Raw genomic sequence first — 25,574 nt, 5'->3', positions numbered from 1 at the left:
AAATATAGCAAAATCTTGAAAATTGTAAGACAGATGTGTATAAAATTAGGTGAAGCATTCTGTCTACTTCTGGATTTGTTTAAAGTTTTTTCCATGTGAAATGTAGAAAGTCACAAATAATATCTTGTCAATATAACAGAAAAAAAGTATCTAGTTCAAGACAGCAAACAGCTCACTCATTTGTCTTCCATCCATCCACACTGACCCTGAATGAAATAAAAGAATAAAAAGAACAAAACAAGCACAAAAAAAGGATGACTGCAAAATGAGACAGATAATAGGAGAGAGTATCTTTAGTATAGGAGAGACTGTAACAGATTTCTGGAAGACCGAAGGATGTGTGTTAATGGATGAAACCAACAAAGAAAACCAGAGCAGAAATACCCTATGTGGTTTCTACAGAGCAAACGACATACCGTATAGGGATTCCTGCCCCAAGTCAGGAAGGTGAGCAGAGTAGGGGAGAGAACTATTGCTGGAAAGAGGAGGTTAATTGATGATCTATATGTACAACAAAGACACTTCTTTGCTTCTTTGCCATCTCACTGAGCTCATGTAGATAGCCCACTGAGGGTCATTGTCCCAGTTTGCCTAGGACTGGAGGGAGGAGCGGGGGGAAGGGAGGAGAAACAAATGTTATGACTCTTCCTAAAGAATTTTAATGAGCCTTTCGGAGGAGGCTATGGTTTCTAGTGTCAATGTTGGTGCCCAAGAACAAAGGTCTCCTCAAATAGGTAATTGAGTAACCTGGAACTGGACAATCACTCGAAGTAATGGCTGTTCAGTGACACACAGCCCATGCTTCCTCACAGAGAGCTCTCAGTAAAAATTACCATTCAGGAAAAAGAGTAGCAAGAATAAAGACATTTATATTCAACGGAAAGGAAACCCACACCACGTCTTCGGTCTCTTTTCTTCAATGTAAAGAATTTCCAGCTGTTTGAGAATGAATTTCCAGCTATATGAGGATTGGCAGTTTAAAGTAGAAGAACCAACATAAGTACATAAATAAGCAAAAACTGTGCTCAGAGGTGACCAAGATAATTCAGAAGGCCAGATTAATATTCGGAGAGAGGTTTAAGAAGTTATTGTGTCTATAAATAAAACCAGAAGAGCATGAAAAGCAAAATGGAAGAAAGAACGCTTAAAGGTTAAAATTATGATTGCTGAAATAAAAAATTAAAGACCAAAAATAGCGTCAGATAATCTTGCAGAATGTCTGTTAAAGAGAATTTAAAAAAAGAAAAAGAAAAAGAGCAGAAGAGACACAGAAGCCAAGCAAGCAGAAGATCTAATATTCAATAAATATTCTCCCAGAAAAAGGGAACAAAGATAATGTAGATGTGTAAGTGTTCAGTAAAAAGGTAGAATAGAATGTCTCAGTAATAAGAAAGACGCAATTAATTAAAAAAAAATAAAATGTATTAAATAAATACATTATCCTATTGAAATTCCAAAAGATTGAAGAAAAAAGAAAAGATTTTAAACGTTATTTGAAAGAGGAAACAACACCCACAAAGAACAGAGACTCAGACTAAGACTGGAGCTTTATTAGATTCCTCCTTTATGTTACCAAAATTTTTAAGACAATTTATTTCAAAATTTCATGGAAAAATTACATTAAGAGAAATGTTTTAGGTGTGTTGGGCAGAAACATAATGCAGTTGCCAAAGTGGGGATTCATAGCCTCTTAATTAGTTTTCAAATCTAAACCACTTTGTTAACTCTGAGTCTTTAGACTGAGAGTCTATAAAGGGTTTCTTTGAAGAAGGGCCTTATACGTATAGTTGGCCATAAGTAAAAACTGTGAATCATTCCCTGAAATTTCTCCAGAGAACCTGAGGCTATTTACTCCCCAGATTACTGGAGAAAGTTGAATAGCCAGTCCTTTCAGAAGAGATTTGATTCTGTCCTGAATCTGGGGACCCCAAAACACTTGATCCCATAGTCAGAGCAGGGACTTATGGAGTCAGTGACAGTCTTGTCTATGTCTATCTTCGAGGGCATGATAGGTATACAGGAGTTTGCTCTACTTCTGTATATATTTATGAGCTTTCCTAATAACATATTTAAATATTATCCCAAAGTTCCAAAATGTCCAGTGGAAACAGATATAATTAGCATTTGGTAGAATCTCAAACTCATTCCCTGATACATGGAATGAAGTCCATTTTGGAAGAAAAGGAAGACTGGAAAGTGCTAGAATTGAATGGCTCCCACATCCTCACACTCTCCTCCAAGATGGTGAACAGTAGGAATGCCACGTACCTGGAGAATTGTCAAGATTAGTGCCACCATTAAAGACTTGCGAGGTGCAAGGCTAGTGATTCCTACCATATCCTCATCTAACAAATCTGATTTAGCTGAGCAAAAGCCAGATGGGTTACACAGAGTGGCAGTAGGTTATCGCTACTTTAATCAAGTAGCAAAACTAATCACTGCTGCATTTCCAGATGTGGTATCTGCTGGAGCAAATAAAAACAGCCCTTGATATGAAGGTACTGGCTTGGCAATTTTTCCCATCTCATCAGTGAGGGAAGAGTAGAAGCAATTTGCATTTATATCGTACAGGCCAGAGTATACTTTTAATGGATCTTATCCATTCTTCTGCTATCATAATATGTGACTCAAGGGGACATTCGGAATACCACATTGATCCATTACATTGGTGACATTATTCTAACTGGACCTGGTGAGAAGGAAGTAGCCAGCACCTTAAATTCCTTAGTAACACCTATTAATTAGCCTGAGATGGGAGATAAACGTTACTGTAAGCTCTGCGTCCTGCCTCACTGGTTAAGTTTCTATGGGTCCGGTGATATGAGGCACATCAGAGTCTCTCTTCCAGAGTAAGAGACATGTTGCACAGCCCAATATGGAGCAAGGAGAGTAATATGTGCTGAGCCTTAGATTTTAGAGGTAATACACATCTCATTCGGTCAAGCTTCTCCAGCCCATTTACTTTATGTAACCTATAATGTTGCTTGTGTTGAGTAGGGCTCAGAGAAAAAGAAGATCTATGGCAGGTCCAGGCCATGACAGTTGCCCTGATCTGTGAGCTTTATGATGCAGTAGGTAGTAGAAGTATCCAGGGCTGACAGAGATGCTGTATGGAGTCTCTGAAAAGTCCCAGTAAGAGAATGATAGTACAGACTCTTAGGGTTTGGGAGGAAGGTCACGCCTCCTTCTCCCAACCACCATTCTTGGTTGGAAAAGAATTTTCTTGGCTCTGATAGAAACTGAACATCACACCAGGGGACCAGATATATACAAGGTTGGATAGCGTCCCCCAAACCCGTGTCCTTCCTAGACTTCAGAATATGACTTTACTTGGAAACAGGGACATTGCAGATGTAATTAGTTAAGATGGGGTTATACTTGAGCATAGTGGATCCTTATCCAATATGACCGGTGCCCTTGTGAGTGGAGAAAAGGGACAAAGACACACAGGGAGGGACACCATGTGACAGCAGAGGTAGAAGTTAGAATATGTGTTTACAAGCCAAGAAATGCCAAGGATTGTTGTCCACACCAGAAGCTAAGGAAAAGGCATAGAATAGATGCTTCCTTAGAGCTTTCAGAGAGAACATGGCCCTGCCAACACCTTGATTTGAAACTTCTTATCTCCAGACTCTGAGACAATACATTTCTGTTTTATGAGGCCACCTGGTTTGTGGGTGTTTTGTTGCAGCAGCTCCAAGAAACTAATACTATAGACAAGCACACAATCTGTTACACACCTTGGATGCAGCCATAAACCTGTGTGTGAACAGCAGCGTGTCATTGTGAAATGGAAGTGTTACCTGTGAGACAGATCCGGCTCCAAGAGCTCTGGAGGGCACTATCAAATGCACGTGGCTCGGCGTCTCGTCCCACCTGCTCCTATCGCTTTGCTGTCGTTTCCTCATCCCACACCTATGACGTCATGGGGAATTTTCTAACACGTTAAAGGAAAAACTTGGGCCTACTTCCAAGATCAATTGCTGATATGCCAGCACAGGTGAAAGGAGCAGCCACTGTACTTAAGCCCACTCAGGGGGGAAGGAAAATCCTCCCCGTCGGCAGACATTGGAGTGCTACATACATTTGCTTTGTGTGGAAGGAGAGATGGCCCGGGCTGTCGAACTACACTGATTTATGGACAAATGAATAGATGGGTCAGCTGGTGTGGAACTTGCAAAGAACCAAGTTGGACAACTGATGACTAGAGGGATGCCTGGGTGGCTCAGTTGATTAAGGGTCCAATTTCAGCTCAGGTCATGATCTCGCGGTCCATGAGTTTGAGCCCCATGTCGGGCTCTGTGTGGACAGCTCACATTCTCTGTGTGTGTATCTTTCTCTCTCAAAAAATAAATAAACATAAAAAAAAATGATGACAAGAAAATCTGGACAAGAGCCATGTAGATGAATTCTTTGGAAAACGAAGAAAGTGTGAAAGTATTTGTTTTCTACCAAATGCCTACCAGAGGGCATAGCTGGTGAAGGTTTTCGGTAGCCGAATAGACAAAATTGGTTTTCCTGTGGAGGTAGTGAGTCTCTTTCCCTTGCCTTGTGCTTGCTTAATGATCTATTCTATGTGCAAAGTGATCAGATGGCAGAAAGAGAGGCTATGCATGAAGGCAATAGCATGGGCTTCCCGCACTAAGGCCAGCCTGTTGACTACAACTGTTGAGTGCCCAATCTGCAAATGGCAGCAGCCAACTCTGATATCTCTGATAAGTCTGACATGGCATCTGTGATTAGGGGGCACAATTTGTAGCAAAGAAAATTGATAATCACTTCATACCCATGAAATCCATTAACTTTCAATGTGCTTCATCACCCAAATGTAGCAGTCTTTTTTTTTTTTAATGTTTATTTATTTTTGAGAGAGAGAGAGAAAGTGTGTGTGTGTGTGAGCAGGGAAGGAGCAGAGAGGGAGGGAGACACAGAATCTGAAGCAGGCTCCAGGCTCTGAGCTGTCAGCAGAGAACCCAACGTGCCGCTCAAAGTCATGAACTGCGAGATCATGACCTGAGCCGAAGGCAGATGCTTTAACTGGCTGAGCCACCCAGACACCCCCCAGATGTAGTTGTCTTGATCAAACAGTGATATGAAATGCTAAAGTCCTAGTACCACATGAGCTGGGAGACAATATCCTGAGACTGAGGTATTGTCTTACAGAATGCAGTCTGTGCCTTAAACCAGAGATCAACAGATGCTACATTCTCCCCTATAGCATAGCCATGGTGCACAGGTCTGGAAATCGAGGCAGCAATTCCCCTTACTATAATCTAATTTCCACTGAAAGAATTTCTGCTGAAAGTCTTTATAGCCTTAGATACTGTTGCTTTGAAACTCTTACGGCCTGGAAAAAGAAAGTGTCTACCAGGTTGTGATACAATGAACTGGAAACTGATTACTGGCCATTGTGGGCTCCTCATGCTTCTGTAAAAAAGGGGCAAAGAAAAGGGTTTCTCCAACTGAGCATTATAATTGTCCCAATTCCAGAGGGCATTTGGGTTTCTATTGTTCAATGGGATGTGATGAGCTATAATTGGAACCTAGGAGGGGATTAACTGGAATCCTTTAATACACACTCACCCAGTAGTCCTAAATTGAGTCCTTCAGCTGGACAAGACAAGCCCATCAAGTACTCAGATTCTTCAGGAATGAGGGTTTGGGTCACCTTCCCGAGAAAAACCCATCCAGCTAAGGTGCTGGCAGAGGAAAAGGACTTAGGTCTCATGGCTGTAGCAGCTATGTTACCAAAGCTTCTTCCCCTACTTTTGCCCCCCAGGTACTTTTTACGAAGAACACAAGTCTAGCTAACACGTAGGTTTCAGAAGAGTCTGACTGGATTGACATCACCTCACACTCAATATGGTAGCTGGTGGGATACCTGATTCATTTGTCCACATTGAGAGGAGATTTAGACTCTTAGGCAGGGAAATCTGGCTGTTGAGTCTGTGAAAGTCTCATAAAAAATAAACAAACAGGGGCACCTGGGTGGCTCAGTCGGTTAAGCAGCCGACTTCGGCTCAGGTCACGATCTCGCGTTCCGTGAGTTCAAGCCCCGCGTCGGGCTCTGTGCTGACAGCTCAGAGCCTGGAGCCTGTTTCAGATTCTGTGTCTCCCTCTCTCTGACCCTCCCCCGTTCATGCTCTGTCTCTCTCTGTCTCAAAAATAAAATAAACGTTAAAAAAAATTAAAAATAAATAAAAAATAAATAAACAAACAACAACAAAAAAACAAGCTAACAGGGGGCGCCTGGGTGGCTTAGTCAGTTAAGCCTCTGACTTAACTGCTCCAGCCCCGAATTGGGCTCTGTGCTGCCAGGTCAGATCCTGCCTCCCTCTCTCTGCCCCTCCCCCATTCATGCTCGCTCTCTCTCTCTCTCTCTCTCTCTCTCTCTCTCTGTCAAAAATAAATAAACATTAAAAATTTTTTTTAAAAAAAGCTAACAAAATATCAAGGAAATTGTTGATTCCTGAGAAACCAGGGAATTGTATGGGGAATGATGAGTAGTCACAGAGTAATCTATGACTCAACTGTATACTCCATTCATCTGGTCATAGTAATATAAATACTGGATATTTACCAAACTAGAATTCAGATTATATGCCATTACGAACATGAAAGACAGGAAGTGTATGTGAATATAAGAGAGGTGAAAACCTCTCTAAGATAGAGTTAAATGCTCATTTTCCATGGTGAGAAGTCAACAGATAATGCCCCAGTATCCAAATCAGGAAGCATGTTATTTAAAGATATGAAGGTAAATACAAATCACACATACCTATAAGTATTCCAATTTGATGCCTTTGGGGAGAGAGAACAACAGGAAGTAATACTTCTGAGGATTTGAGTTTTCTTTTCATTTTGCTTTAAAGGACACAGGACATTAAGCAGGAAATAAAGGTATCTTCAGACTGTAAGCTGATTTGGGTGATTCCCCTCACACTCAATCGAATCATCCTGGAAAAAAAACACATGCAGTTGGAACAACAATGACTTTCAAAGTAATCATTTGGCTTTTACTCTTTACCAATGTTTGACCCAGCAAATTTTCAAGTTAGTCCAACTGTATTCATTTTCATGTTTCTTTCCTAATTTGCTAAGTGTTAATGGGCATAGATTTTGGTATAACAATAGAAAAAGAAGTTAAAATTAATTGTAAGATTTATTATCAATGTTAATTTCTCATTGTAAACCCCTATCAAATAAACACACAGGTGGTTGGATTGGTTTAGATGTGAAGTTGGGACTTACTTATTAATTTTTATCTTTAGTTCCTGACGAACACTAGGTAAACAAATAAGTATTTTTGTATGTCTACTGTGATAAGGATTTTCAGGATATAATGAGAAAGTATTTTTACCAATGTCCAACAGGTTTTAAATTTTTTGTTGTTTTGTTGTATTTGTTTGGAGGTCTGGATCTCATCTTTAACTCTATTGGCATGACATTTTCCCTTAAAATTACCTATAGATGTTCCCATTTCATCAAATTCAAATAGCAAAGTCAACCGAATATCTCATCTGTCCTTTTTTATTTAAAAGAAACTGTAATAGTTTATGGGGTGCCTGGCTGGGTCAGTCAGTTAAGCATCCGACTTCAGTTCAGGTCATGATCTCATGGTTTGTGAGTTCAAGTCCCTAGTCGGGCTCTGGCTGACAGCTCAGAGCCTGGAGCCCACTTCGGATTCTGTGTCTCCCTCGCTCTCTCTGTCCCTCCCCCGCTTGTGCTCTCTCTCTCTCTCTCTCTCTCAAAAGTAAATAAACATTAAAAAAATTTTTTTTAATTAAAAAAAAATGTAAAAGAATCTACAATAGTTTCAAAACTTGTCTGATCCAAATCTGCATTGTCAGTGTTCAGCTCTTATGTGGGCCAAAGAAGGTATGGTTGTCCTCTTTAAAACTGGCTGGATGTCCTCATCACCTGAGTTTATTTATTTATTTATTTATTTATTTTTTTTTTTTTTTAATTTTTTTTAACATTTATTTATTTTTGAGACAGAGAGAGAGACAGAGCATGAACAGGGGAAGGTCAGAGAAAGAGGGACACACAGAATCGGAAACAGGCTCCAGGCTCTGAGCTGTCAGCACAGAGCCCGATGCGGGGCTCGAACCCACAGACTGAGATCATGACCTGAGCCGAAGTCGGATGCCCAACCGACTGAGCCACCCAGGCGCCCCATCACCTGAGTTTATTTAAAATACAAATGTCAATACCTTATCTAAGGCCTGAAGAATCAAAATGTAGGAGGTTGGGGGCCAAGAAAATGTATTTTTAGCAATAAATAAATTAAGATAGAAATTGTATTATTCGAGTGTATTTTTCTAAGTTTTGTGATTTACGTAATAGCAATGATTTTAAATACTATATTCTCACTTTGGGGAACTGAATTCCAAAAGCTATACAGTTTGTAAAGTAGTGCTTTTTTAAAATTTCTGTTATGTTTCCCTCCTTCAAAATAAATTGCCTTTAAAATAATCCCTTTATGGGGTGCCTGGGTGGCTCAGTAAGTTTAGCATCCAACCCTTGATTTTGGCTCAGGTCATAATCTCATGGTTCATGAGATCGAGCCACATGTTGGGCTCTGTGCACTGACCTGGAAACCTGCTTGGGATTCTCTCTCTCCCCCTCTTTCTGCCCCTCCCCCACTTGCACTCTCTCTGTCTCTCAAAATAAAAATATATATAGAAGTAAAAACAAAAGCTTTAAAATGATCTCTACACATGCACATCATCAAGTAATAACTCAGACATGGTGATTCTCGAGGGCAGTAATTGAGATCCCAAGAGAAAGAGCACCAGAAATGAGCATGGAGGAAGTTAACCAAGAAAAACAGACAAACAGCAAACAAATGAAGTAATCAAAGCAAATCACTGCAATGCCTGAAAATGTAGGAAGAGGGACAGAGCAGGGCACAGTGGAAGTGACAAGAAAGATTTGTTTCCTGGAATTGTATTGCAAAAGATTAACTTAGTGGAGAATGTCAGACTTTCTGCTGCAGCTGCAAATTGGAGGAGACGGGAGGCAGAGAAAGAAACAGGAGTGGTGCTGGTATCCAGAGAAAATGAAGGAAGGACAAAGTGAAAGAAACAACCACATGTAGAAAAAGGCCTTCTTTTTGTTAAAGGACAATATTATTCTGCTTGTCACTCAGGCTCAAGACTGCTGATTTATTGATTCTTCTCTCTCAGTCTCTATATTCAATCAGTTGCTTAGTAATTGTGGCTTTTCTCTATGAAATGTCTTTTTTTTAAGTTTATTGATTTATTTTGAGAGAGAGAGAGAGAGAGAGAGAGCACACACGAGCAGGGGAAGGGCAGAGAGAGAGAGGGAAAGAGAGAATCCCAAGCAGGCTCCATATTGTCAGCATGGAGCCCAACACGGGGCTTGAGCCCACAAACCATGAGATCATGACCTGAGCTGAAGTCAAGAGTCAGACGATTAAGTGACTGAGCCACCCAGATTCCCCTAAAATGTCTCTCTTATCCATCTTCTTTTCCTTGTCACTACCAGCACCTTAGTGCAGGTCTCAATTTCCTCCTACCTAGACTCTTAGAACAATATTCTTGCCTTTGATTTCATACCCCTCTGTTATGGGCTAAAATGTGCCTCCTCAAAATTCGTATGTTGAAGCCCTAACTCACATGACTCATGTCATTTTGGAAATAGGATGTTTCAAGAGTAAATTAATGTTATATGAGGTCATAGGGGGATGGGTCCCTAATCCAATATGATTGGTGGTGTCCTTATAAGAAGATGAGGAGATACCAGAGGTGTGTGTGTGTGTGTGTGTGTGTGTGTGTGTGTGTGTGTAGACACAGTGAGAAGGTGGCTGTCTGCAAGCTGAGGAGAGAGGCCTCAGCAGAAACCAGTCTCGATCTGGAGACTTGCAGCCTCCAGAATTATGAGAAAATACATCTCCGTTGTTTAAACCACCCAGTCTGTGGTGTTCTGTTATGGCAGCCTTAGATGACTAATATGCCTTCACGGTGAAGGTGGCAAAAAACTTTTTAAAATGTGACACCTATGGTTACTCTCCTTCCTGCAAATTGTTAATCACTCCCTATAGAGATGTCTTACTCTGGTCTTTAGGGGCATTCTTCCCGGGTTTACCTTATGCCATTCCCATGTTTCAAAAAGCAGGTCTCCTCACCATTTCTACACATCCCAAATAATGTCTCATTTCCATGTCTTGTACAGTCTGTGCTTCTCTATCTGGGGAGGCACACCTTTTCTCCAACCCCAGTAACAGTCAGGAACAGCAGGAATCTTGTCTGAAGAAGTCCTAGGGAGCAACCTCCAGTATAGTGACCAGACTCAATGCTTCATCAGAAAGTCATTGGAACAGCCCCTTAAGCTACAGAGGCTACAGAAGACCCAAGTAGATAAAAAACACCTTCTATATTTTATTATTGACATTCAGGTCCTGTTAGCACTTGAGTCTTTGACAGAGATAGCCTCTGGGTGCATTGTTTCAGGGTCTTAGCTTGCCTGGCTTCCAGTCATATGAACTGCTCTACTCCTCAGTTGAGTTTTGCCTCCATCTCTGAGACCAGCTCTGGCTTAAGAGACGTTATTCTGACTCTCCAGAATATCTTGGTGATGTGTTAGTGCCTTGACTCTCTCTAACTAGATCCCACTCTGAACCAATAAGTTGCTGCCTTCTTCCACAATGATCAAATTACTGCCCAATATGAAAGCCCATTAGAATCCATATTATGATCCACACTCCTAGGTATCCCTGATGCCTCTCTGTCTAGATCTGTGCTGATCATCTGTCATAGATCTGCCAATCATTTTTTCTCAGTCACTCTGGCACCACCTTGATTCACTTTGGATCTCATTCTGAGTTGAGAAACATTATTCTATCCATCTTGATTGGCCCAGAATTTCACTTGCTACATGCCCCATGAAAATGGCCCACTTAGACCTGTTAAAACTGAAATGATGTTTTCATGGAATCCTTTAGAAACACTCTGCCAGTCTTAATGTGTCTATCTCTCATGTGTCAATAAATCCTATAATCTCTCACTTACAGATATATTCACAGCATCTGCTCTGTCATCACCATAGTCCAATCCACTCACAATCTTTTCTCACTGGTGTTACTACAATGGGCTCCTAATTAGTCTTCCTGCTTCTGCCTTTGATAATTCAGGCTACGATCAACGTATTAGCCAGGATTTTCTTAAAATTCAAGTTACATAGTACCATTCTTGTGCTCAGGACTCTCCAGTGGATTTCCACATCATTGAGATTAGCACCAAAGTCCCTGCAATGATCTCCCAAGACTAACGGATCTGTCTTTCACTACTAGCTGCTATTTCTCTGACCTCATCTTCTATGACTATCCCCATCACTCATTGAGCTCTAGCCATGACAACTTCCTTCCTATTCCTCAAATAGAACAGGGAGCTTTCAACCTCAGGGCCTTTTCATTTTCTCTTTTCTTTCCCCCACAATATTTTCTCCAGATATCCCTATTGCTTCCTCATTTACTTCCTTCGCTATTTTTCTCAAAAGTTACAGTCTCAGTGCTGTTTTCTCTGGCCACATTACTTAATATTTCAAACATTTACTGGACATATTTTTGTCTTTTCTCTGCTTTATTTTTTTCTCCTTAGCAGCTATCATTGTTCAATGTAGTATATATTTGTATGTGTATCATTTATTGTCTGCTTTCCTTTCTAGAAGATAAACGTCATGTATGCAAGAACGTTTTCTGTTTTGTTCACAGCTCTAATTAATGCAAAGAATATTGCATGGAATGTACATAGTAGGTACCCAGTAAACACTGAATGAATGGATGAATGAATGAATGAATGAATGTTATGAGACTTAACTCTGCATATCTGCCTGGATTTTGAGTCCTGCCTTTTCTGTTCTAGCCTATCATTCCATACTTGTGTCCTTGTCATGACATATGAAGGCTGGAGGGGAATCTGAGGACCTAAATGTGCAGTGCAATGCCTTGGTGATCTGAATCACTCTAAATTAGCTCTAGGTGAAAATGGAAAAATAGTTCACTGGCTCTACAACCAAAACAGCTGTCACTCTGGACACATTGCAGCTCTGTGACTGGAGAGGCAAAATCAATTTTTTATATCCATTCAAAGACTTGTTGTTTTTCAGGTTTATCTTAGAACATAGCGGACTCCCAAAACTGTGCTCAAAAACATTCGACAGGGAAAATACTTTGGAGTTTAACATATCCTAGTATCAAGAAATTCTCCTTCTAGTTAATCTAAATATTTTGCGCTAGTAGTAAAGCATAGTTATTTTATGCTCAAGAAAGAAAATAGAGGATCTCTGTCATCCACATGATAATCTTATATGTGAAAAATTGTTTTGTCTGGGAAGTATTCCTAGAAATTAAACACTTTGTCCCACCAAATAGCTATTATTCATTCTGTCTGTAGTTCTTTTTTTCTTTTCTTTTTTTTTTTTTTTAACGTTTATTCACTTTTTTGAGACAGAGAGAGACAGAGCATGAACAGGGGAGAGTCAGAGAGAGGCAGACACAGAATCTGAAACAGGCTCCAGGCTCTGAGCCGTCAGCACAGAGCCCGACGCGGGGCTCGAACTCACGGACCGCGAGATCATGACCTGAGCCGAAGTCGGCCGCTTAACCGACTGAGCCACCCAGGCGCCCCTGTCTGTAGTTCTTAATACAGGTGATGACAATAAATATGGTTAATTAAGATAAATAGTTGGTTCATGCTACTAGTCTTAGGTAAGAAAACACTCATACACATATAGTGATATGTGTATGATAATGATATGATATGATAAGTATTTTTCAGAGGCTTTGTCTGCCTTTGGAACACAAGTGGCTGCTTACATACCTTAAGAGTCCTTAGTAATATTAGTGAGCAAAATACTTCTGGTCTGTAGGAAACATTGACTGTCTGCTCAGGATTTATCGCCCCTCCCCCACCTTCCTCACAGCACCATTTTGATTCAGTTACTGTACAGAGTACATGTCATTTACCTTCCCAGCTCTGTTCTCTGCCCTCTGCCCTGGAAGGCTGACCAGCATGGGCCACATCAGCGGGGCTCTGGCATTTTCAGGTTTCTGGTTTGGCTGGAACAATGACGAGCTACAGTAAAACCAGCAGAGAACAAGAATATAAGATTCTTACTTTCACGAGCTCCCTCCCAACCTCCTATGAAATGATCTGTGTTCCTAAATGGGTCACATCTCTTTTTAACATGCTATCCTCCACAGGACTCCTCTTTCAGGTTCTAGTAATCTCTCTGTCCTCTTTTCCCTTTGGGTGTGAGATTGGTGGTTGTTCTGCTGTTGCTTTCTCCAAGTTCCTGTGATATGCCTTATAATTCGAGTATACCCCATCCACACCTTTGTAATTTGGCCCTTTGAGTAAAACAAAAACAAGAGCAAATATATCTCACCTCAAAATATCCTAATTTAGTATGTATGATTTCTTTAAAAAATTTGTTTATGTTTTTATTTTATTTTTGAGAGAGAGAGAGAGAGAGAGAGAGGAGTGAGAGTGTGAGCAGGGGAGGGATAGAGAGAGAGGGAGACACAGAACTTGAAACAGGCTTCAGGCTGTGAGCTGTCAGCACAGAGCCCGATGTGGGGCTCAAACCCACGAACCGTGAGAACATGACCTGAGCTGAAGTTGGACGCTTAACTTACTGAGCAACCCAGGCACCCCGAGTATGTATGATTTCTGATTCTTTTGGAATGCTAACAAATACAGACATCTATAACTTGTTCATGTTAGCTCCTTGCTTTGGGAAAATATTGTGTCAAGTAAAATGCCAGGGATGGGTCCTGATTGGTTGAAACCAATGAGAACATTTAATTCCTGTTGGCTTGGTTGGAAGGACAGTATTAGGCACATAACCTAAGATGATTCAATTGGAATAAATATTATAAACTTTGCCTGGAACTTTTGGACACAAGTACTTTCTTTCCCAATGGGTAAGCCAAGAAGTATGTAGCCTATTATTTGTTAGCTGTCCTACAACTATAGGGCAATCAGCCTTACAATGAAGCCAACATGTGGGCAGGATAATAGAAAGTAGAAGATTGAAACCAAATCCTTGACTGAAACTTTCAGTGAATCCGGAAATCTATTTTTTCAGACTTTCATGAGCTAATAAATCTTCCGTATTGTTTTTGCCAATTTCAGCTGACTTTTCTGTAGCTTGCATCATAATAAGTCTATGAGTCTAAACTAACACATGTTCCCACAGAAACTTGATTCTGATGACTTCTCACAAATTTTCCAGCTGCAAATAGGTATGGGTAGTGAAATAAACCAGGAAGAAGAAATTGACAAGTAAGGATCTCTTTTCCTTTCTGGGGGCTCCTTGAAGTATTTCCAAGTAACCAATAAAACTGTGTGTACCAGTGAGTTTATTCAGCCACTCTGGGACACTCTTTGTAGGAATCCAATTAAGAAGTTCTTCAATCCACATATCCTTTCCCAATTGCAAACTCATCTACAACCTGATGTCATTACTGGCACAATTATCTTGTAAACAAAAGCTCAGTTCAGAACAGTATTTAGGAAAATCATTACACACAAGTGAGGCAGAATGGTGGTGGCCAATGACATTAATTTTTAAAGTATCCAGAAACTGTTAAGGTCCTTTGAAAAAGATAGAAACAAGGACAGAGAAAAGGTAGAAGATATTAATATATGATGAAGAACAGACTCCAATATGCCTAGACTGTGACACAAACTCAAAGGAAATATGAAAAGAGCACAAAATATCAGAAGTGAATTTATTAGGAGAGTTTAGAGATCAGAAGCCATTTCAGACCAAAAAAGATATATCTAAATAAAGCAAAAGTACAGTAACAGAAGAAATGCTTTAGAGTAGTTACAAATTTGTGAACCAGTAAGAAAAGATAGAATTAAGAGCTGAAAAGAAAGAAAAACATTGGTTTTTACCTTTCCATCATGAAACATAGAGATTATCCTGTGCTGGTGACCCATCGACGATCCAGCTGTTCTGGAGACTTGGGTAACCCATTTCCACTGGGTTTGATTATAACACATCAGGTATAATTGTTTAATTGATGATTTGTGGAAATCCATAAGGGATAGTAAGATTGGTACATTATCCATTTATCTACTCAACAAATACTTATTTAGTACCTTTTATGTATCTGTTTTAAACGTTGAGAATATAAGAGTTAAGAAACACAAAACTATCTGCCCTCATGGAGCTTTCATCCTAAGGGTAGACAGAAAATAAACTAGATAAGTAAGTAAATATATATACAATGTTGGTGCCCAGTGCTGGAGAAAGAAAAATGGAGAAGAAGTCTAGAAATGTCATTGCAGAGAGGAGGGTATTTAAGAATTTAATATAGGGCATCCAAGAAACGCTTAGAAGAAAGTGACATTTGGTAAAAGACCTAAAAAAAACTTAAGGGATAAGCCCTGTGAATAATTTTCAGAGTTGTATTTCTTGGCAGAAGGGATATTATATGGAAAGGTCCCAAAGCAGGTGCTGTCTGGTTCTTCAGGAGCACCGAGGAGCTCATGTGGCCTGCGGTACAGTGACTGAGCAAAGAGTGGTATTTGAGACTAGATAACTAATGGGGAAGTAGGAGCAAATCATGTAGCCCTCACAGATCATAAAATAACTTGAGTCTTCCCTCTAAGTTAAATGGAATACTATTGAAGGGTTTTGAGCAAAGGGTGACAGCACCTGATTTATGCTGTAATAAGATGCAATTGGCTGTCATATTAAGAATATACCGGTGGGTAGCTCAGTCAGTTAAGCATTGGACTGTTGATTATTGGCTCAGGTCATGAGCTCACAGTTTGTGAGATCGAGTCCCGAGACGGGCTCCACACTGACAGCGAGGAGCCTGTTTGGGATTCTATCTCTCCCTTTCTCTCTCTGTCCCTCCCCCACTCGTGCTTGCTCTCTCTCACTCTCTCTCTCTTTCTCAAAAATAAATAAAAATAAACTTGAGAATGTGCTAAAAAAAATAGTCAAGAGATGATTATTTATGGTGGCAGGTGTAGAGCTAATAAGTAATGGATTTTAGATATTTTTTTGGTAATCCAGGGAAAAATTTTAAGAATATTGCAGGGAGCCTGGGTGGCTCAGTCGGTTGAGTGTCGACTTCTGCTCAGGTCATGATCTCACGGTTCATGGGTTTGAGCCCCGCACGAGGCTCTGTGCTAACAGCTTGGAGCCTGGAGCCTGCTTTGGATTCTGTGTCTCCCTCTCTCTCTGTTCCTCCCCTGCTCTCACTCTGTCTCTCTCTCTCAAAAATAAATAAAAATTTAAAAAATTAAAAAAAAAAGAATATTGCATAGAACTCTCATATAATTGTTTGCATTTTGTCCCATTTACTTTCTCCAAATCTATCTTTCATCACATTATTTATTTTTTTTTAATGTTTATTTTTGAGAGAGAGAGAGAGAGAGAGAAAGAGAGAGAGGGAGTGCAAGCAGGGGAATGGCAGAGAAAGGAGACAAGGAATCTGAAGCAGACTCTAGGCTCTGAGCTGTCAGCACGGGGCCTGACGAGGGGCTCGAACTCATGAACTGGAAGATGATGACCTGAGCCGAAGTTGGACACTTAACTGACTGAACCACCCAGGTGTCCCTCGTCACATTTTTTTCTGGATCACTTGAGAGTATGTTGGGCACACCATGTCCTACTACTAGTAAATATTGCAGAGGTTGGTTCTGAAGAACCATGGATAGTTCTATAGATATATATGTTTAGGATGGAATCAACATGATTTGCTGATTGACCAAAGGTGAGAAATGGAAAAAAGAATTGTTAAGTGTGACACCAAAGCTTTAGCTTGAGCCACTGAGAGGATGGAATTACCACTGACTAATGTGAGGAAGGAAGAATCAAGAGCAAGTCTGGAAAAGAAGATTACAAATTGTGGGCATATTTTATTTGGGATACCTTTTAAACTTCCCAGTGGAGATCCCGGGTAGATGATTGGATATTCAAGTCTGGAGTTCAGGAATGAGGTCCAGGCTAGAGACCTAAATTTAGGAACTCATAGTAGCTACGAGATACTTAACAGTATGAAATTGCTTAAGACCCCCTAGGAGCTGGGGTAGCTGGAAGACAGAAAAGTTCCAAAGATGGAGCTCTTGGTCCTTCAAAGTCCAGAGGTGGGGGTGGGGGGATGACAAGGAAGTAGCAAAGGATCCCAAGAAGGAGTAGCCAGAAGAAGCAATAAGATGAAGCCAATGTGTGGTGGGTTTAGAAGGTAAGTGAGGAAAACATTTTAAGGAGTAGAGAGGAGACAACTCTTGTCAAATGGTTCTGATAGGCCAAGATAGGAACAGCCCATTTAATTTAGCAAAGAAGAACTAGATAAGTGGGTGCTGTGAGTTCAAGAACAAGGGGACAAGAGAAATGCCAGCAGAATATAGACAACTCTTTCAGAGTTGACTTAAAATAGGGGTGGTATTTAGAGTTCAGGCCATGATCAAGGTGTTGTTGTTGTTGTTGTTGTTGTTGTTGTTGTTGTTTTGTAATATGAGATAAGTAGCAGCATATTTACATGTTTATGGTAATCAACTAAGAAGATAAAATAAATTAATGGTTCTGAGAAGAGAAAATATCAAGAGAGGAGTTCATTAGTAGCAATAAAAGACAAGTTTGCATATTATACACAGCACTGATGCAGATAGTGCAGACGGTGGTGGGAGCCTGTCAAAATTCTCTCTTGATTACTTAAAATGTTCAAGGGAAAGAGGAAGAAAAGTTAGCAGTTGAAAATTTAGATGCGGGGAAAGATGTTGGAAGTTTGAGGAAACAGGAAAAAGTATGAAATTTGCATAGGGAAGTGGAGAGGTGTACTGGTTAGAGAAACAGAGTATTCTGGGGCATTTGATTTAGTGATCGTGAATACAAAAGTCCAGTCAGGATGATGGAGTTTTTCTCCAGCCACGTTCAGCAGTGTGAGTGTAGGCGCTGAGTAGGCAGAGTTGAATTTAACAAGGTATGTGGTTTAGCCAAGTGAGTAGAGCAAAGTGAGAGGAAAAGTAGTTGAGGATAAATGCAAGGAGGTGAATACAAGGATTAAACATGGAATTTAGACCAGTTTAAGAGCAATAAACATAAAAGGGACGATGGGCAATGAAAAACAATGGTGGGATCCACATATGGTTAATATCGTTTATGCACTGTATATACCTTAGAGTACCCCTTTCAGGTGTGTGCCATTAATATCTGGAATTGTATATTTATTCTAATAATTTTCTGAAGACGGCACTCAGATGTCTTGTTTTATGAAAGCATGGTTTATTATAGCAGTTTCCAAAAGATTCAAGTGAAATATCTTGAAGACTCACTAATTCTAAGACATCATAGGGGTTAGTAGTGGCCCTACCAGTGGATATGAGGTCCTGCTTGACTAAGGGATTATTGGAATTGGGGCACTGGAGGGTGTGGGCTGGAAACAAAAGAAGTGGTCAGAAAGTGGGGTGTTAACAGCTGAGATTATCATTATGGGATAGTTGTCATTATTGATAATGACAAGGTCAAAATTATGATCCTGGGAGTGGATGGCTAACGTAAGGGAAGCACAACAGTGATCTAAGAAGAACAGCTTCTGAAGGAACCATTGGGAGAAAGTGACAAGAAAATCACATTTGGGAATTAATGTTCTTATCTTAAAATGTATCAGTAAGCTAAAGGTTTTATATTTTTTTAAAAAAATTGTCTTAAAATCCTAACTTTTAGAATTCTAGAACAATATTAAATATGAGTTAAAATAGATTCAATGTCTTAAGCTGCAATTTTTCTGAGTTTTGATCGAAATAAATGTTTGCATTCTCCTGTTTACCCCAAGTCTGTGGCTGTATTGAATACTGTTTTGTTGGCAAACAGCCTTCATTCACAATCTGTTCTATGTTCTGGGGCTGGGAGTTTGTGAATTACATTTCCCAGGATCCCTTTCCTTGGGGAGGATGGATGAAATTTGCATTCTGCCAGTGATCTCACGTGAGATCTGAAAGCAAAGGGGACACACAACAATTCCCCCTCCAACCTGGACGGCAATTAGTTCCACAGCGGCTGGTGGAATGCCAACCTTCACCACCAGGAGGAGCCTCAGAGCAGGGGCATTGTGATACTGCGGGCCATTTGCGGCAGTATCTTGACCTCTAGGTGGCAGCAGCAAGTTGCTGAGTTCTGGGCTGCCCCTGCAGGGGTGTCATCTGACATTAGTCATGCTAATGGTGACTTCTCAAGCTTTACCAACAACTTCTGAGCCCCTAAATCCCTGTGTCAAATCCTCACGTTTTGATTTTTCTTTAACGAATCCTGATCGGCACAATATTTCACACCAAGACTGTTCCAGACCTACAAAGACGGGAATCTCACGTTGGTTAGTTGATCTGGTTGGGTTTGCATACAGTGATGATCTCTTTCCAATGTAAAATAGAATTCTAAGGAGACAGGGCATGCAGTGGCTAACTTACTTAAAGTATCACATATTGATGGCTCAAGTTAAGGGCCTATTGAAGTCAAGAATTCAGGAACCCAAGTTGGCTACTGCTGTGCAATAGAAAAGAGAATAGAGGACTATGGAGTATGTCAGCTACTTTTGATTACAATCGAGACCATAGAGAAAGAAAATGACAAGCCCAAGAACTTCACAACCTTGGATCAAGGCATGGCCAGAGACCCATAAGGCTTCTAAAGGACCCTTATTCTTGTAGCCACATTGTTGGTACAACCAAAAATCAGACCTAAGGTTTGTTGTTGCAGGCTGCAACTTTATAATGCAAGATGAATTCGGAGCCTTGCTAGGTCTCTTACGTGAAAACCAGGGCTTTTATTGTGAAAAGTGGGCTATGTGAATTGGGAAAGAACCATTTTGGAGGATTTGGGTGAACTTAGTACTTCAAACCCCAAATCCTTCTGAGGCTTCCTTGCCAGCTGAAGTGAGCCCTTCCTCCCTGGTCTGTCCTTCATCCCTTGTTAGAAAACTCCACAAGCAGAAATTACCTAGTAAGGGCCTGCCAATCTCTTAAGACCCAACCAGACCATTACTGACTGCCTCGAGACCTTGACTGTAACAAGTCCCTTGACTTTTGAAAAGTAAGAAAGCTGTTTGGTTTAGAGTTTTCTCGTTTGTACACAGAAGTGTGTTTTAAAGAGACTTCAGACTAAGGGAGGGAGGTGGAAGGGAAAATCCAGTTTTGAGTTGCATATGTTCTCATACCATAAAGATACACTTCTTGTAAGGCCCTCCGCTGATCCTTTTGACAAATAAACGACATATTTTAATTATGGCAAGTATTAGCGCACTTACATAAAAGAGAAATGATAGAAACGTAAATGATTATTTTCAGATTTCATACGGTACCAGAACTCTAAATTTACAAATACATAGACACAGTGATGCAGCCACTGGGGTAAAGCTGAACTGAACCCAGTCTGTGAGTTTTTGCCGTTCTCTGGCACATCCTACTAATGGAGAGAAGGGATATTGGGGGTCTAGCTGCCAAGCTGCATGAGAATGGGACTCCATGTAAACTGAAAGAGTATGAAAAGAAGACAGATGAGGAGGACAGGCCTTGGCCTTGGTGGAAGAGGAAATTGGAGATTGCAACCCTGGCAACTGTTTCTTGGCCTGTGATGGTCCTGTGATTATATTTTTCTGCCCTTAGGAACTGGTATCCTAAAGCAATCAGCCTGGGGCGCCTGGGTGGCGCAGTCGGTTAAGCGTCCGACTTCAGCCAGGTCACGATCTCGCGGTCCGTGAGTTTGAGCCCCGCGTCAGGCTCTGGGCTGATGGCTCGGAGCCTGGAGCCTGTTTCCGATTCTGTGTCTCCCTCTCTCTCTGCCCCTCCCCCGTTCATGCTCTGTCTCTCTCTGTCCCAAAAATAAATAAAAAATGTTAAAAAAAAAAAAAAAAACCTCTAAAGCAATCAGCCTGTTGCAAAGTGAAGTAGACACTGTTTTCCCTTTATTTGACAACCTCAGAAGCATCTGGAATAGTAGTAATAACTATAATAATGATGGATTGTAATTATATTGCATATCCTGACCACATGCCAGGCACTGAAGTGAGAAGTGCTTTCCAGGTATCAGCTCATTTAGTCCCTGCAATAGCGCTATGAATGAGATATACTGTTATAATCCCACTTGTGGGTTTGTAAAATCTGAACTTGAGAGAGGTTAAATTACTAGCTACACATCACATTGGTAGCTAATGATGGAGCTGGGATCCAAACCCAGGCCTTTCTTGCCCCCAAACCCAAGACTTTAACCCCTATACTATTCTGATTTCCTTTGGCCACACATGGCCTGACGTCCCATATATTTTAGCTATTAAACTCCCCTCAAACCCACCACCATGGTTCTAATAATGAATGCTATGATCTTCCTAAAGGGTCACTGTAGCAGCTTTCTAACTCATCTACCTGTACTCATTTTGGCTCCAATGCCCAACCCGTTTTCATATTACAGCCAATGGGAAAATTTCAAAACATGAATCTGATCATGTTGCACCACCCTACTGAAAATGCTTTAATGGCTCCACGTAAAGACTCATCAATGCAGGCTGCTCTTTCAGGCCTGCACGGTGTGTCCATTCCTTTGGAACCTCCTGGGGCCCATTGTTCCCGAAGCTCCTCCCCCTCCCTTGCTGTCTCTTCTGCAGCTACACTGGTCTTCCTCAGTTCTCCAAATGCACTGTGTCCTTTTCTTCCATGGAGCCTTTCCAAGAGCTCTTTCCTTTGGCATGCGTTTGCACACCACACCCCACCCCTTTTTCGCCTAGTTAATACCCCTTCTTCTGCCCATCACTTCCTACCAGTCTTTCTGATCATTAAACTAAGTTAATTTAATCCCTTAATTAAACTATTCTCTGAAGGCTCTCGTAACACTTGCCTTTTCTTCAAGGTTGGGGTTTTATAGTTATTCGCATGGTTCTTTGATGCATGTCTATATTCCTGATCATGTTGCCTCCATGAAGGCAGGAACCAGGAAGTAGCCACAGTACTTAGGACAACATTTGGCATTTGATAGGCAGTTAAGCCAAAGTTGTTGAATAATGGGGCTACAGCAAACCTCTACAGGGGGATACGAGAAAGACGAGCCTTTCCAAAAGTCTATAATGTGCTTGGCCCTTGTGTGGAGGATGAAGATCAGCTGAGAGTGGAAGGTCGGCTCATCAGGCAACCAGCGCCGGCCAGATGGCCCCAGATTCTCACCGCCTGAGCCTAGGAAGAGAGTAGTTAGGTCTCATCAAGGAGTTTCAGTTGGTGGGAGCAATGTTTGTCTCACAACTTCTCAAGTGGGTCAACCTAAAGAGGCAACTGCTTAATCCCTAAGAGACTCTTAAAAGAGAACAAACCGAGGGTTGCTGGAGGGGAGGTGGGTTGGGGGATGGGTCGAATGAGTGATGGACATTAAGGAAGGCACTTGTTGAGATGAGCACTGGGCGTTATATGGAAGTGATGCATCACTAAATTCTACTCCTTAAGTCTTTATTACACTATATGCTAACTAACTTGGATTTAAATACAATTAAAAAAAAAAGGAAGCAATTGCTTAACACACTGAGCAGTGAGTATGTAAAATACCTTCTTATCCTGTCTTCAACAGGCTTCAGGGTGAATTGGTTCGATAAAGGTAGAGACTGAGAGGAGAACCGAATCTGATCCTTTCCTCGTGAGTGGTAGGCCTGGAAGTTGGATCTAAGTCTGGTGACCACACAGGAAGAGGGTGTTATCTGGAATGACTGGGCTGTGATGGGTTATCTCCATGATGAGTTCTGGGATGATGGTCACCCTGAGGTAGAGGCAGGGTATACACTGAGAGTGATTCACCCAAACAGCACCCTCTCCAGACCCAACTTTCTGGTGTAAGGAATTCCACCATTAGAAATTCTCTGGTCTCTAAAAAAATGTAAATACAAGGAAAAACAGCACATCAGATCAGATTCCTTTCAGATATTGTGGTTTTGATGGGGTCTGGAAGAAGAAGGAATTTGAAGAAAATACACAGCTAAATCGTGGAGTGTTGGTGGCAAGTGAGCAAAAGGCAGGAAGCAACGAGAAACTTCATCAACTTAGGACAGTCCCTGCATTTAGCAAATTTAGAGAATAGGAAACTGTTTTGTTTGGATTAAAAATCTAAGGGATAATTATTATTATTAAAAATTTTTTAATGTTTATTTATTTTCGAGAGAAAGAAAGAGAGAGAGCGCGCGCGCGCGCAAGCGAGCACGAGTGGGGGAGGGGCAGAGAGGGAGGGAGACACAGAATCTGAAGCAGGCTCCAGGCTCTGGGCTGTCAGCACAGAGCCCACATGGGGCTAAAACCCACAAACCTTGAGATCATGACCCGAGCCAAAGTGGAACACTTAACCAACTGAACCACCCAGGCACCCCCAAGGGATAATTGTTATTTTTAAGATTCTTGCAACATAGTTTTCATTATTTGAGTTGCCATAATCCTGTTGGACTTGGGTTTTGTTGTCGGTGGAGGGAGACTGTGTTTGACTTTGCTTAGAGACCATAAAACCACAACAAAATAGATTCTCCTGGATGCTACCTAGGCAACACCAGGACCTCCTCTACACCGTGAGAGGGACTTGTGATGAAAGACACACGGCTCCACAACGAACGGCATGGATACAGTGCGTCTGAAGAAACTGAAGGTGGTTCTTCAGAATCATCTTAATGAGTAACCAAGAATATAAGAATTTAAGGTGTCAAGTGCCCTCTCAGGAAATCCAAGCTTTATAAACAACAGCAAAAGCCTCTAGTCTGACCAGTCTCCCTAAAATTATTTGCTACTGTTCTGACAGCCAGAAAAGTCAGCTGTTATGATCTTTGTGAAAGTTGATTTAAAAGGAGCCTGCTAAATGTCCTCGTTGAACTGCATCACTTCCTTCCTGGGACCATCAGGGAACCTCCCCAGCCTTTCGAGACAGGTTCTGCTTAGAAAGGTCAACCGGGCAGTGGGAACCCCAGGCAAAAGTTAGCGGCTAGGGCAGCACATCTCCTCGGAGCTCTCGGCCATTCCTTCTCCTCCTCTCCCCCCCGGGAGGTGGACCCCGTGGAAAGATTCGCCGAGAGGGTGGGTCACAGCTCGGGTTTGCAGCTGCGGAGAAGCGCCGGAGGCCGTACATCTCCGGGAGGTAGGGGAAGCCTGCGAGAGAGCCTCCAGGCCCCCGCCCCCGGCTCTTCCAGCCACCGGCTCTTCCAGGGGCGCGGGGCGCGGGGCCGGGGAGGGGTGTGGCGGCGCCAGGGTAGCAAAGGCAACCTGCCAGGGGCGCTGAACCCCCTTCCCCCCCTCCCCCCCCCCGCCCCCGCCCCCGGGCCGACCTTCCCCTCCGAAAGGATCACTCGTGCGGGGGGCGGGAAGGGGGGGGGGAGAGTGGGGGGAGGCCTAAAACCCCAGGGTGCATCCGAGGGGAGGACCCGACTGCAGAGGGAGGGCAGAGTCGCCGAGCAGCTGGGCGCAGGAGTGAGCGCGCGTGCGAGCGGCCCGGGTGGGGGGGGGAGCGCGGCTGCGGATCTGCCGCGGGCGGGAGCCGGCCGGCGTGTTGTGCACTCTGTAACCCGGGCGGCCCGGCTCCCTGCAGCCCCGCCGCGGCGCCCGAGCTCCCGGGGCCCGCCGCTGGCCGCGCGCTCGCCTCGCTGCCGGGAACCTGGACAAGCCCGGGAGAGCGAAGGTGAAAGGAAAGAGGAGGAGAGATGGAGGGCAGGGGAGAGGGAGAGGGGAGAGAAAGCGAGCGGGCGAGCGAGCGAGCGCGCTGATGTGGGTGCTCGCCGAACAAATTGCAGAGGCAATTGTGAGCAAGTTTGTACTTGCATGCCGGGGTTGTGCGTGCTTCACGGGAGGGAGAGGGCGGCGATGGTGGCGGCGGTGCTGGTGTGCGTACGTGTGTGACACTCAGGGATGAGGAGATAAGGAGGTGGAGAGCGTCCTCCCTGCTTCTCGTACGTAGATATCCCTATTAATATCCCCCGCTCGCGTTGTCATTTCCGCTTGTGGCACTTCTCTTGGGCTCCAGTGATGCAGAAGCAAAAGGCAGCCACCCTCTTGTTGTGCTGGTCGGTACTGTTGCTACTATCGGATGGGAGATGCAGGGCGTTGGGCAAATTCTAGGAGCCTCCCTTCCTCCACCCTCGACTATTTTAGGAAGGGCTGAGGGGGGCGGGAGGGGGGGGGAGGGGAAATAGGTAGCCTCGGCCGAGGGCTGGAAGACCTCGCAGAGGCCGGGCTTCAGACAGTCACCTTGCAATTGCTTCCAGGCAGAGCCTACGCTAGAGGGCAAGATAACTTTCATCTCCTCCCCGGAAAGACACATTTCAGAAATTTTGCATTGCTGCCCGAGGAGTTCGGTGAAATGGTGGTTCACAGGGCGGCAGGTGCATGGCGAAAGGGCAGGAAAGTAGTGCAGAGTAAAGCAGCTCTCGGCCGCCAAGCAAAGAAAGCCCGGTGGGAACCGCGGTGACGTGTGCCGCCTGGGGTGCCAAGAGCTTGGAGGCTGCAAGTTCAGGCCCAGCCCAGGGAGAAACACCGGCTGTGAAACCGCTGTTAGCATCCTGGAATGTTCTTTCTCAGCTTTGCAGCTTG

General features: G+C 42.6%; 2 protein-coding genes and 1 long non-coding RNA gene across 21 annotated transcripts in view; 1 reads left to right on the top strand and 2 right to left on the bottom strand.

Moving 5' to 3' along the window:
- MYCT1 (MYC target 1) overlaps positions 1–6,949 on the bottom strand; it is a 65,524-nt gene extending 58,575 nt beyond the window's left edge. Inside the window, exon 1 of the mRNA XM_058735701.1 lies at positions 6,779–6,949. Within this exon, the coding sequence (XP_058591684.1) occupies positions 6,779–6,860 (82 nt within the window). The 5' untranslated portion in view covers positions 6,861–6,949. The remainder of the gene's footprint in view (positions 1–6,778) is intronic.
- Positions 6,950–12,987: 6,038 nt separating this feature from the next.
- LOC131515060 (uncharacterized) lies at positions 12,988–25,027 on the bottom strand. Its single transcript, XR_009263411.1, has 3 exons — positions 24,803–25,027; positions 22,569–22,776; positions 12,988–13,097 (listed from the first exon to the last, which is right to left on the bottom strand). It is a non-coding gene; the product is annotated as an uncharacterized LOC131515060 (long non-coding RNA).
- The window catches only part of SYNE1 (spectrin repeat containing nuclear envelope protein 1), a 490,159-nt gene continuing 488,512 nt past the window's right edge, over positions 23,928–25,574 (top strand). For 8 of the 19 annotated variants that reach the window (XM_058735682.1, XM_058735684.1, XM_058735692.1 and 5 more), the window contains exon 1: positions 24,433–24,666. The gene's annotated coding sequence lies outside the window, so the exon portion shown is untranslated. Of the gene's footprint in view, positions 24,130–24,430; positions 24,667–25,574 lie in introns of those variants that run through there. The other 11 variants (XM_058735689.1, XM_058735694.1, XM_058735695.1 and 8 more) reach the window with 5 other exon arrangements.

This window comes from Neofelis nebulosa, chromosome 6, assembly GCF_028018385.1.
Source record: "Neofelis nebulosa isolate mNeoNeb1 chromosome 6, mNeoNeb1.pri, whole genome shotgun sequence".
NCBI classification, from domain to species: Eukaryota; Metazoa; Chordata; class Mammalia; order Carnivora; family Felidae; genus Neofelis; species Neofelis nebulosa.
This window is presented reverse-complemented; position numbering and strand designations above follow the sequence as displayed.